The sequence below is a fragment of the Festucalex cinctus genome, chromosome 11, assembly GCF_051991245.1.
Source record: "Festucalex cinctus isolate MCC-2025b chromosome 11, RoL_Fcin_1.0, whole genome shotgun sequence".
Taxonomy (NCBI): domain Eukaryota; kingdom Metazoa; phylum Chordata; class Actinopteri; order Syngnathiformes; family Syngnathidae; genus Festucalex; species Festucalex cinctus.
In genome coordinates, this window is record NC_135421.1 from 24,417,859 (window position 1) to 24,430,806 (window position 12,948).

At 38.5% G+C, this 12,948-nt stretch overlaps 2 protein-coding genes across 2 annotated transcripts; both read right to left on the bottom strand.

Annotated features, from left to right (window-relative positions):
* Positions 1-2,995: 2,995 nt before the first annotated feature.
* hoxd9a (homeobox D9a) lies at positions 2,996-4,074 on the bottom strand. Its single transcript, XM_077537126.1, has 2 exons — positions 3,561-4,074; positions 2,996-3,240 (listed from the first exon to the last, which is right to left on the bottom strand). The coding sequence occupies exons 1-2, from the start codon at positions 4,072-4,074 to the stop codon at positions 2,996-2,998; spliced, it is 759 nt and encodes a 252-aa protein (XP_077393252.1).
* Positions 4,075-6,334: 2,260 nt separating this feature from the next.
* On the bottom strand, positions 6,335-10,518 carry hoxd10a (homeobox D10a). The gene is made up of 2 exons (XM_077537233.1): positions 9,852-10,518; positions 6,335-6,609 (listed from the first exon to the last, which is right to left on the bottom strand). Exons 1-2 carry the CDS (start codon positions 10,516-10,518, stop codon positions 6,335-6,337), a joined length of 942 nt encoding a protein of 313 aa, XP_077393359.1.
* Positions 10,519-12,948: the final 2,430 nt, after the last annotated feature.

A 12,948-nucleotide genomic window follows, 5' to 3' on the forward strand; every position in this document is an offset into this window, starting at 1 on the left:
CATGCGTCCGCCCTGTTTTGTAAACGTGACAGGCGCGGGCGTGTGACGTCACAGAAAGGCGCACTAATTAAACGTCATATTAGTCTTCCTCTTGTACACTGATTAAGGGAGCTAATATGGCAGAAATAATAAAAGTTACATCGTCGTAAGCATTTTTAATCTCGCATATAATTAGGCTTCTATTTTCCAAATATAACTGCTCAATATGCAAAGTCTTTATGATTAATTATTAAAGTTTTTGATTTTTTATGATTTGGGTGTATTGTAAACTTTAGCATCCAATGCAGTTATTCTATATAGAATTAAGGAGTGGGGAATATTTTTCTCGACTTGTAGTCTTCCAAGGGCCATAATAAATGTAGGGAAAAAATGGATCCAATTTATTATTATATATTTTGAGCTTTTGTGGGTATAAGGTTTTAGTGCTTTTTCGAACAGTTCCTCTGGGGCTTTATTTTGTTTTTACTGTTGCATGGCTGACTGCATCAAATACTATTACGGGTCCAATTGGGTCATCATACATTATTGTACGGCATTGATGAGGATCTATATACATTTTCAATTTTCTTAATTTAGCACAACTCGAAAATGGTGCGGAAGCTAAAGTGCATGAATTAGTGTGATTGATCCAGTTGATTGTAATTAAGGCGACTAATCTCTCCTATAGCCTTAATATAACATGAGCATCCATTAGCTTTATACTGCTTCATTATTTTATACATCCTGTAACATTTATCCTCGTGGCAGTCCTCACTTTTATGACTAAACGATTGTTGACCTCAGCACGCACACACATTAAATGCAGCTGTTTTAATGCTTGCATGAATTTGTGCAAAGAACATCTGTATGCCTTAAATAAAAAAAAATTAAAAAATGTAGGCTTTCCTTTTATTCCAATATTTTCTATACTGCATAATTTTCGTTGCTCGTTGCTGCAAAATGAAATAAAAAAAAAAAAAAAAAAAAAAAAAAGAAGTAGTGCCTGGAGAGACGCCTCTCTCTCTCTCTCTCTCTCTCTCTCTCTCTCTCTTTCTATCTATCTATCTATCTATCTATCTATCTATCTATCTATCTATCTATCTATCTATCTATCTATCTATCTATCTATCTATCTATCTATCTCTTTTTTTTTTTTTTGTATTTTTCTTTCTTTCCGGTTTGGGGCTATATATGCCAGCGTAGTCTTTAACTATAGGCCATGACAATTAAATCAAAATAAACAAACAAACAAACAAAAAATGTAACCAACAACTCACTTTTTAAAATACTTTTGCTTACTATTGTTAGGTACATTTAAATAGAAAAAAAATACTGACAAATGTCAGTAAGATTTAATACTAGTAATAATACTACCAGTTATTTTATGTTCAGGTCCTTGTACATTTTTAATTAATATTAATTAAGTATTTTAAGACTTTTGCTCAATGGTAACTTTAATTTTTACCAAAGTTATTTTCTGTGAATTGTACTTTTACTCAAGTATCAAATTCAGGTACCACTTGAAAATGTTCCACAAGTTGGGTTTAACTTCTATGAAATTTATATTTGCTTTTAAAATGCCTGTATTTGTACTCAAGTATCATGTTTCGATATTTTAAGATATTCACTTTAATAATATTCCACATGAGTTATTTGTACTTTTACTCAAGTTCAGACTTATACAAAACTTATCATACAAGACTTATATCATCATTCCATATCCTTTCATACATTTTCTTACTTTTATTTTATTTTACTATTATGAATTCTTTATTTGCATGTTTATTCATATTTTCCATGTAATCCTAACTTCTTCTTTTTTTTTTTTTTACTTTTTTTTTTTAAATTCATAACTCAAATGACATAACATTATTATGTTTTGACAATATTATTCATATGCTCCATATGTTTTTTTTCCCCTCTCAAAAGAAAAAGAAAGAAAAAATATATATATGCTCCATATGTTGCCATTGTGTTTGGTTGATACCAAAAGAGCCACAGCTCCCTCTAGCGCCACATGGCGACTCTTTAGAAAACAGCTCCGTGGTAATAGTGTAACAAGAACTGAGTTGATCCCCCAAAAATAGTTTTGTGTCTTCATTCAACATCCAGTAATTACTATCTGACACAAGGCAAAAAAAAAAAAACACAAAAAAAACTACACAATGCAGTCCATGAGTGAAGTTTAGTTTCCCATCAGTGGGTAGCAAAGTTAATGAATTAACGTGACCGTTCAGATGTGGGGGTGATTTCCTGTGTAACAATCCATCGGCCAGACACCCCTGTGTCCACATTTTGATTGTCAGCAACGCGCGCACAAAGACGGGAAGGGCCCGGAGAGGGAAAAAGGAGCTTTCAAAGGGACTCGCTGTAATTACTGACTGCCAGGGCCAATAAACTCATTTAGGCCAGACGTCTAGCCATCTCTATGGCTTTATTTCTTCCTGCTCTAAAGTCATTATGATATCGGCCGATCATAAACACCCCCGCTAAAAAGTCTCCAATGAAAGTTTTTGGGGGAATTAGATGCGAAGCATTCAATGAGCCTTTTAATTGGACTCGTTTGCAGCACAAGCGACATTAATATTGAATCACTGTTGTCACATATACTGTATATTTACACGCACACATTTTTCTTGCACGTCCAATGCGCTTGCCTATATGTCGAAATAAATATGTATTCCAACAGAAAGATCAGACAAATGGATAGTGGAAAAATCTTTATATACAACTAAAAACAACCTACACACACACGCACGCACTCATGTCCCCTTTTTGTCACCAAATCCAGTTGCAAAAAAAATTCAAATAAAATAAAATAAAATAAAATAAAATAAAATAAAATAAAATAAAATAAAATAAAATAAAATAAAATAAAATAAAATAAAATAAAATAAAATAAAAAAGTGGGGAAATGATGGCCTCACTTGTAACTAATCCACAGTGTCTCATGGTGCGTCGAAATAAAAATAATAAAAGAAATAGAAATAAATCCAAACGGGTCCTGAATGCAATCCTATAGCTGCTCCTTCCCGCCTCTCTCCCGGTTCATCTTCTTCATTTTCATCCGGCGGTTCTGGAACCAGATCTTGACTTGCCTCTCGCTCAGGCTGAGGATGCGAGCCACCTCGTAGCGCCGATCCCGACTCAGGTACATGTTGTACAGGAACTCCTTCTCCAGCTCCAGAGTCTGATATTTGGTGTAGGGGCAACGTTTCTTCCTGCTGGAGCGCGCGTGAATCCAGTTCGCTGCCGGGTTGCCTGCAAGCACAATATCAGAAATAAATAAAAAAAAATTCTGTTTGGAAACTATAGAGAATCCTCCAGATGTTCCCTTACTATTATCTTTGTCAGGAATGTTGTGATTGACCCCGGAATGCGCGCGCAAAAAATGTGCAGAATCCTGTGTAATAACTCAAAAAAAAAAAAGCAGGGCGGGTTCTGTCCGTACTGGGCCGCGGTGTAGTAGTGGGCTCGAGGACACTTTTATGGGTCAGTAAAACATCCCGTTTTACGCAGGCAGCTCACACAGTTATAAATCAGCTGGGGGGGGCTATTTGCATGCATGCGTTTATACTTACTTGGGTCAACTTGTTTCTCCTCTTTGGGCTCGCTGTGGCTGGAAAGCTCACTCCCACTCTGTGCCCTTTCCGGACCCTCGGCGAGGTCCTCGACAAGCACCCGACTCCGAGGCTCCGGGCCCGGCTCGTCGTCGCGGATCTTGGGCGGAGAAAGCTCCGGTTTCGGGGCGCACGCCGCGCGTCTGCCGGACGGGAATCCGACGAAACGGGGGACCAGGTCGGGAACCGGGTCCATCCAGGGTCGAGCCGCGACGCATCTGGGGTCCGATTGGTAAGGGTGGTGGTGGTGGTGGTGGTAGAGCCCCTGCGGGTGAACCGGCGGCCACGATGGGGGGAAGACGGCGGCGGATTTGGGGGCGAAGTTGCAAGAGGAGAAGTCGGCGCGGTGCTCGCCGGCGCCTGGCGGCCTGGTGGGGGTCATCGGCTGCATGAAGCGGGAAGCGTACACGTCCTCCGCGTCCGGACCCAGAACCGCGTCCGCGTAGCAGCCGGCGAGGCCGCCGCTGGAAGACATTTTTTTGTTTTGAAGCGAGCACTGAAAATAAAACGACTCGCACTGTTAGGGGAAGCTCCCCTCTATGAACAATCATAGTATTTTTTTGCTGGCCTGCGTCTGCACGGATTGGTTACACGGATCACGTGATCATATTTACCAATAAGCCGACCCTTCTGCACCAACTTTGCTTTTGGTTATTTGATATATTTATTTTTCCCCCTTCTGTGACTTGAATAGGGAAAATAAACAAGACTGGATGTTGAGTCAACAATTAGTTAACTTCAACTCGCAGGCGGGGGCGCGCGCGCGCGCACGCGCTCGTTCCGTTACTCAAGCACTCAGTAAAAAAAAGCTTTATAGACTTAGAGAATCCTCGTAAAATAGATGTAATAACACGTTGTAAAAATAAATAAATAAATAATAATAATAATAACAGACGTCATACTTCCTAATCGACCTGGAAACATATTTTTACTTTTGTTAATTTCACACCGAGTTGAAATAAAGCGCATGCAGTGAAATATTCATTGGAGAGAGAGTAATAAAAATGGTGCTACCGGCGTATCAATAAATGTTTTATGGCGCGCGTGCGATTATACAAGAACAGACTCGTGGAAGCGCGTTGCAATGTAAAGCATTCATTTTTGTTTTGGAACTATTAATATGTGCAAAAAATACACATCGGGCTTTTTGTTGACCGAACTGAATTTCAAGATCAAAAATATAACAAAACTATTCTTAATTTCAAATGTTGTGTTGTGATCAGGAAAATAAAAAATGTCATTTGACTTTCTTTGACCTCATACATCAACTCTGTATTTCGTTTTTTGAACGTGAAGCCCAAAGCAAGCATTTTATTGATAGAAAAGAGACGATAAACAAACTCATTTGACCATTTTATTGCAAGGGATGTACATGCCACACACATGCAACACATAAGCACGCGTGAACTTTGTTTTTGAGCCCATTCACAGGTCAGTGGGAACACATATGTGGTGAGCTGATGCTTCACACGCAAATACAGACAAAACAGACAAACACAACAAAATTTGGGCTAATTTCTGGAGAAATCTACATCACAATGGCCACTTTATACTTTCTAAATATGTGCAGCTGATTTCTTGTGCATTCGTCATTGCAACATCCTGTTTGGTTTATTTTCAGGACCTTGTTTATAGCTAAGAGAGACAAAATATTATAAACAACTCAAGATGCAGTGCAAGTACCACTTCAATAATAACAGTGCTACTTCAACTTGAATCATATTTTGAAATTAACACTGATGGACTGTCGATATTATTGATGACATTAAATCAGTGATTCCCAACCAGAATTATCTCATTTTAGTTGGTCCCAAAAATACATAATTAACATGTGTATCTGTTTTTTTTGTGACATTTTGTGTAGTGTTTTTTTTTTTTTTGTGCGGGTGTCCCTAATAAAGTGACCGTTGAGTGTCCATTAATTTAAGACCCCAAAAATGTGACAACACCAAGAAACGTAGAAAAGATAATACAGTCATAGTGCCTTGAGATACGAGTGACCCAACTTAAGAGTTTTTGTTTTTAATTTTTTTTACCTTGAACTGTGAGCACAAATCTCAGATACGAGCGCTGTGGCAGTGCTTGAGCTCAACTCAGTCCAGAATAAGCAGCAGTTTGACAAATAGTGAGCATTTCATCCAAAAAGTTTTTTTTTTTTTTTTTTTTTGCAATTCCAGTTGTAGTTTAGTGTCAAACTAAACATCAAACTAAGAGAATTTCAACTTCTGTGTTCAAAACAAACAAACTATGTTGCCTTATGAACGTCCTCTGTTAGCTTAATGCTAACATAAGTAGAACATGCTGTATACTTGCTATAACAGTTAGCATCAATAGTCACGGTTTGACAACCCTTTAGGGTAATGGATATTTCAGTCAAAAAATAACCCAAAACAACATCAAAAATAAACATCTCAAAATGACCAACTTTTTTTGTGTTGTTTTATGAAAAACAACTCAGTTTGGGTCATATTGATCCAAGCAGGGGAGGTCCATTTTTTGACCAATTGATCTTTTGACCTAAATATTTTTTTCAGTGAATACTATTCTCCCTTATGAAAAACAAACAAAAACACAAAAAATGTGTTTTTAGGGTGTCTGGAACAGATTAATGCCATTTCCATTTATTTCAATAGGAACAGATGATTTGAGTTGATGTATCGCATCTCGTATCTCAAGGCAACTGTGTAATGCTAACATTATTCAGCGATACTACTACGGGGAATCCACACGATAGTTCAGGAGAACGTGAGATTGCAGTTCAGTTCCCGCACTCGACCTTCCCGGTTCATCTTCTTGAGCTTCATCCTGCGGTTCTGGAACCAGATCTTGACCTGTCTGTCGCTCAGGTTGACGCTCCTGCTGATCTCCAGGCGGCGCTCTCGGCTCAGGTACATGTTGAACAGGAACTCTTTCTCCAGTTCCAAGGTCTGGTGCTTGGTGTAGGGGCAGCGCTTCTTGCGGCCGCTTTTGGCCGTCAACCAGCTGCCGCTTTGGGGGTTGGGCTTGTGCTCTGCGTGGGAAAACAACCACATGCTGGGATTTAGACATGATGTCACACATATCCGAGTATGCACTTTTAAGATTGTTGGGTTAAAAGTAATAGGAATTGAGTGGGTTAGCTAACGCAATGTTGCGGCCAAGTGACGCTGGGTTGTTTATGCCTACAAAAGTAAGATCGAGAGACAACCAATTTGAGGCCAAAAATTGGACTGGCCCACAAGTTGAGTTAGTTTGACCTATCTTTGGGTTAATATGTACAAAAATAAATGGCGTATTTTGTACAAAGCTAACCAGAAGACCGTAGATGGTCAATCCAAGTCTTCACACGTTGGGTAAAGGTTACGAGCCAACAAGGATGATAACTGATGAGTTCAATCTACTAAGAAATGGATTACAAAGTTAATAGTGTCAGTATAGCTGTGATTAAAAATAATACCAATTTTATTACCAACTTTTCCAACTTTCCCCTGTCAGGGTTCGCCATTGAGAGTCATGTTTGGCACAGTTGTCACGGTAAAAGCCTTTTCTAAAAATAAAGATAAAAAAATATTTGAACTAACAGTACACAACTATACAAAATGGCGACCAGCCTCAGATCTTCATCCCAACCAAATCCAGTCTTCAACCAAAAATATGTTGGGTCAAAAATAACCCAGTTTTGGTCGAAAAATTGGACAGACCCAATTTTCTGGATGGTTCTATACCAATACCAAACAACCCATTTTTTGGTTTACAAAAACCCCCAAAATGTATAAAACAACCCAGATTCGGGTCAAATTTACCCAAGTAGTGGATTATTTCATTTTTTGATCACATTTTTTTTGACCCAGCAGTTTTAAGGGTGTCCACTGTGTGTCGGAAATGCTACAGGACCATTGTCACAAACAATTTAGTATGTCAAACTCAAACTACACACTAGCATGTCAACATTAGTTTCTTTCAGTGCACGAAACGAAGCGAGAGTTACCCCGAGCATCTGACACTTCCTAGCCAAGAACAACAAAATCTTTTGTGATTTTTTTTTTCTGGCACACCTCATAATTCAATGGCAAAAATCTACAGTATATATATGTTTCCCAAAGTGTAAAAGTTAATACCTTTGAGACTATACCGGCCATAGGGACAAGCAATGTACTTCTAAATATACCCTCACTGACCGTACGCTTACAAAATTAGATGCACAGTATAGCCAGTAAACAAGTCAATTTCTGTGCCTCAGCTGGGACACATCTTCTATCAAAGGACAAAAAGCGGTCATAGTCACATGTTGAGGGGTGAAAAAAAAAAAATAGTACTTATGATTTCAAGTTACAGTGTAAACAAAAAAAATGCCAAGGCCAAAAAAGTTGCGAAAGTCAAACCAATTTATCCATACAAACATTTTCTGTAGCACTTATAAGGAATACAAAAACCAAAAACAGTTCTACATTTGAGAATGCCAAGTCGTTACAAGTAATCCAAACAAATGCTTAAAAAAAAAGACTATTTTGTGGATTATTCGCATATTTTCCCAGACCAAAATGTGGTAAAAGTTTATGGATGAAAAAAAAGTTACAACCTAAAAGGGTACTGAGCCATTGCAAATTACAATGTCAACTAAAAATAGGAGTAGTTTGGTAGTTGCATTACTAGTAGTAGTAGGTTGTTTTTTTTTTGTACATTTTCAAAAACTTAAAATGCTTCCAATTTGTTTTATTCCAGTTCATTGAAAAAAAAATGTTAAAAAGAAAAGTAGCCTACACAGTTTTGTGATTAAATGTGTTATATAATTGGTAAAAGTGAAGTGTCATGGGTAATAAAAATAAAAATAAAAAATAGTTTCTTTAAGCTAGCCATTGCAAGTCAGATCTCAACTACAATATTTGATGATTATTTGTAACTTTATCTAAGGCTAAAAAACTGACTAGTGTCCAAGTTTAAAAAAATAACAACATAACAACATAACAACATGCTGAGCAAGTTAAATCTAAATGTGGAAAATAAAATAATTTAGGGATTTCACTTGAGGAATTATTTGCATGTTTTCTAAGGACAACAAGTGGTACAACCAAAGCGACAACTGTGAGAAAGTTGTACTTTGGAGGGTGTTAACATTACAAGTTGCAATCGCAACTAATTGGGGCTACTTTGGGAGTTGTTGTGCCTTTTCCCAAGCCTAAAACAGCAGTAAAAGTCAAGTGTGAAGGGTGTTTAAAAAAAAAAAAAAAACAGTTGCTTTGAGGTTCTAATACACACTGTCAAATGGGTACATTATGTACCTTATCATCTCAACTGTAAGGAAAAACATAACTAAAAGGGCTTCATTGTATTTATTTATTTATTTATTTATTTATTTATTTATTTATTTATTTATTTCCAAACCTTATGTTAATTGTTATAGGGTCCAATTTATAGCATCCTTTATAAAATCAAATGCAACTCTTATTTTCTCTATAGTGACGTCACCATAACTTTGGCCTGTTTGCAAATTAGCACGACGTCAAATGTCGTTTCTTTTTTTTAATTTACTGACTATGAAAAAATAAAAATGACAACAAATTATTAACCATTCAAACGATTTTTCATCCGCATTTGGATGCTATATCACGTTTCACCAAAATGTTTCTTATTTATTTATTTTTTTTGGATCACTTAAATTCCAAATTCAGTTGATCTGGACTGGTTTCGTCCATGCTTCTCTGCTCCAACTGATGAAAGCACAAAATCACACACGGATTTCACACATGCAGGTTTCACCACATTTATCATTTTTTTTTCCTCCTTTCCAAAAGTGACAAATGGAGTCCTGAAAAATGCTCTATAAAGTGTAACAGTTTGTGAATATTGCAAACATTTGGCCGCTTTTTAAGAAAAAGATTAATAGTTCCTTAGGGGGTAATAATTCTTATCTTATAGAGCTACATACGTTTTATGATTTCAAAAATGTGTTTATTCGACAAAACTGAACTTGTTAAAAATAAAGTAGTTATATTTAATGTCCTCTTACAAAACAACAACAACAACAACAAAACTGAACCAATATTTTTTGTTCTTGTTTAGTTTGAAAGAAAAGTTCATTTTAAAGTTTAACATATAGCAAATAAAAAGTTCAAACGTCGTGGTGTCAAATGTAAAAAAGTATATCACGTTGTGGCTCACGCGTGATGAAAATGCGCGCGCGCGCGTTCCAAAGCTTCTCGTGAAACATTACGACTGCGGAGGCTTGTTTGTGTTTTATTCTCGCTTTTACGACGCCGCGGAGGCCAAACCCACCTTTGCCATCCCGCGGCACCAGCAGCTCGGGACTGGACTGCGTCTTCTCCTCCTCCTCCTCATCCTCCTCTTCTTCCTCTTCTTCCTCCTCCTCCTCCACGCTGCAGGACGTGCCGCGCTCCGCCGGGCTCCCCGCGGCTACTGGGCTGCGCGGCGGGGCGTCTTTTGTCGCGGGCTGCGGTCGCGGTCCGATCCGGTCCAGCTGCATCAACGTCGGGCCGGGCTGCTGGCGGCAGTGCTGATGCCTCCCGCTGATGGCGTACGTTTGGCTGAGTCGGAAATAGCCCGGCACTGGAACCTCGGGGGCTTCGGCTCGGTTCGGTTCGGCGGCGAGGGGCGAGTACGCGTGGAGGTGTCCGTCCGCCTGCTGCCGGCTGACGGTTTGCGATGGCTTATCGGTGAACATACAGCAGCTGCCCTCCTCCTTGATGCTCTGTGCGTACGTACAGTTGGGACTGACGGGCGACTCTGCGAGTCCGCACGCCCGGCCCGGTTCGCCCCACGGGTGGGCGAAGTACGAGGGGACGCTCGCGGACGCGCCGTGGTGGCCGAGTTGCCCCCTTTTGGCCAAAGATGGCGCCAGTCCGCACGATTGCGTGGCGTAGTCGGGCGCGAAGGCGTCCATTAGGAAGGGGTTTGCCGCAGCCGAGTTGGCGGGGAAGGACATTTTGGCAGTGGTCTGGAAGCTGACATATCCGCGCGCGTCGAGTCCGCGTGCGCGACGACCACATGACGAGCCCACCAATGAGCTTTGAAAGTGGCCTTGACACGCACTTTTCAGCCAAGCCCGAAGGCGCATGCAGTCTGCAGCGACACCTAGAACCAGCACTTGAAATTGGTTGATCGGAAACAATGCTGGGGGGGGGGACGAGTGGGGGTTGTGGTTGCGGCCCGCGGCAGCAGAGGCTGCACGTTGTGGTGTTACGAAAAGAGGAAAAGAAAAACAAAGAGCGTGTTGAAAAAGTCATACGCAAATAATAGCGGGAAATTCTCCTATTTGGGTTAAACGATTATGAAAAATAAACAAACAAACTGCAATTTGTAAATAATTTAAAATAATCCAAACAACAAAAAAAACATGAAATAACTTAAAATCCACAATTTTGACACATGGCAACAAGTTTGGCTCTAAACGTGTTTTTTTTTGTTTTTTTATCTTATAGGGGTAATACAAAGAAACAACATTTCTGTAAACTTTCTCTGTTTTGAAATGTGGGAAATTTACAAACTGAAAATATTTTGTTGAATTGCACTTAACATTTTTATCGACGTTTGTTGCCATAGAATGTTGAATCCACCCATTTTTTTTATTTATTTTTTTACATAGTAACAACCACAAGCAATACATAATCTGTATTAATATGATTTTCTTTAGTCGTCAGGTACTATCACATGTTTTTAAAACACTCGTTGCTGTCCAAAATCAACAATAAAAGTAGCAGCGTGTTTTGTGGCTTTAATGACATTTAAATGCTAAAAAGTATTTTCTATGTTTTTCTCACCAATTCGGCATTGAATTAATCAGTTTAAAATGCAAAAATTTGTTTTGATGAGGCAAATGGCGCAAATGACAGAGAAAGAAAAATCTTGATAATTGGTTGTCCATTGGTACAATGGAGTTTATTTTATTCCAGGAATTTTTTTTGTATGCACATATATGGCGACTTTGTGTAAAAGAAAAAAGGGCAAAAAAACAACAACAAACAAAAAAAAAAAAGCTAATTCCAGGACTTAAAGAAAAAAATATTCGTATTATAAGTTGACAAAGAAAAACATTTTATGCAACCGGATTAAATTTTGTCCCTGCCTTAATAATAATAATAATAATAATTATAATAATTATAATAATTATAATAATAATGATGTAATTTTGCACATTTGGAGTATTAAAATCTGTTATTTAGACCTTTTTCGTTGATGACGCGAAATACAGAAATGTAATGTATAGTTTTTATTTTTTATTTTCCATGCGTCATCACACACGCGCGCGCTCACATTATGTACACAAAATGTCTCAACGACAAACCATTGAAAAAATAATAATACGCGAGTATAATTGCACACTTTTTAAATATGTCTTAAAGCAAAATACACTTCGGGTGTGGGGCGACAGTTTAGCATTTAGTGTGTATGTTACATTTTTGCATTTTTAAATGAGAGAATCGTTATGAGGAATCCTGTTGAAATCGCAGCATCAGGAACATTTGTGCGTTCAAGTCAAACAAAAAGATTGTACGTACATTTAGAATAATTATTACACTATGGATATTGTTTTTGTGACGTATTATTTAAGCTACTCCCTGTACATAATACGTAGGCTATACACCCTGTACCCTGATGTTCAAAAGAAAAGGTGAATATGTGAAAATTAAATAAAGCTATGATTTTTTTTTTTTTTTTTTTGGTGCATATAATCACAGATACGAAGCTGAAAATAAACCCCCAAAGCCAACATATGTTGAAATCATTAAGCCGGTTTTGTTGTTTTGAACGCGCCACCCTATTCTTCCAAACTACAACACTGCCCTCTTGTGGGCGTTTTGGGAAACGACGCACACAGTCACTAATGTCATTTCACTGCTGGCTTTTGATGGCGACGCAATTAAACGCTTCGTCAAACTTCTTATTTAATGCCCCGCCCCCTCCCTCATCCCCCCTCGCGATCCTGAACACGGATGTCGATTGGAATTTCAAAAATAAAAAATAATAAAATGCATCGACACATCTGAATGAGAAAGTCACTCACGTCCATTGAGGAAACTCAAGTCCACATCCACGTTGGTCCACGTTAAAAAATAAAATTAAAAAAATGTCTCCGGCTCCTTGGCCATTTGCAACTGTACTTTGAGGCAGGAAAAGAAGGTCTGCATGGGGAGAAAAAGGATGAGGAGGGGGTGTGGTGGGGGGGCCCAATGTCCAATAGCCCCTTATTTAGCCGTTTACAGCTGCTTTTATGATTGTGTCTAGACGGTTCAAGGTTTAGTAAACAATCCAGTGTGTGAAAGGAGAGGAAATAAAGGCATGAGGAGCCACATTTCTCCCCCAGGCTTCCAAAAATAAAAAATCAAACTTTCCCTATCAGCTGTTTGTTATTTAG

Coding starts and splice junctions, on each gene's coding strand:
- hoxd9a (XM_077537126.1), bottom strand. CDS start 4,074: ATGTCTTCCAGCGGCGGCCTCGCCGGCTGCTACGCGGACGCGGTTCTG. Junction 3,241..3,560: donor GGAGAAACAAGTTGACCCAA/GTAAGTATAAAC, acceptor TTGTGCTTGCAG/GCAACCCGGCAGCGAACTGG.
- hoxd10a (XM_077537233.1), bottom strand. CDS start 10,518: ATGTCCTTCCCCGCCAACTCGGCTGCGGCAAACCCCTTCCTAATGGAC. Junction 6,610..9,851: donor GGTGCCGCGGGATGGCAAAG/GTGGGTTTGGCC, acceptor TTTCCCACGCAG/AGCACAAGCCCAACCCCCAA.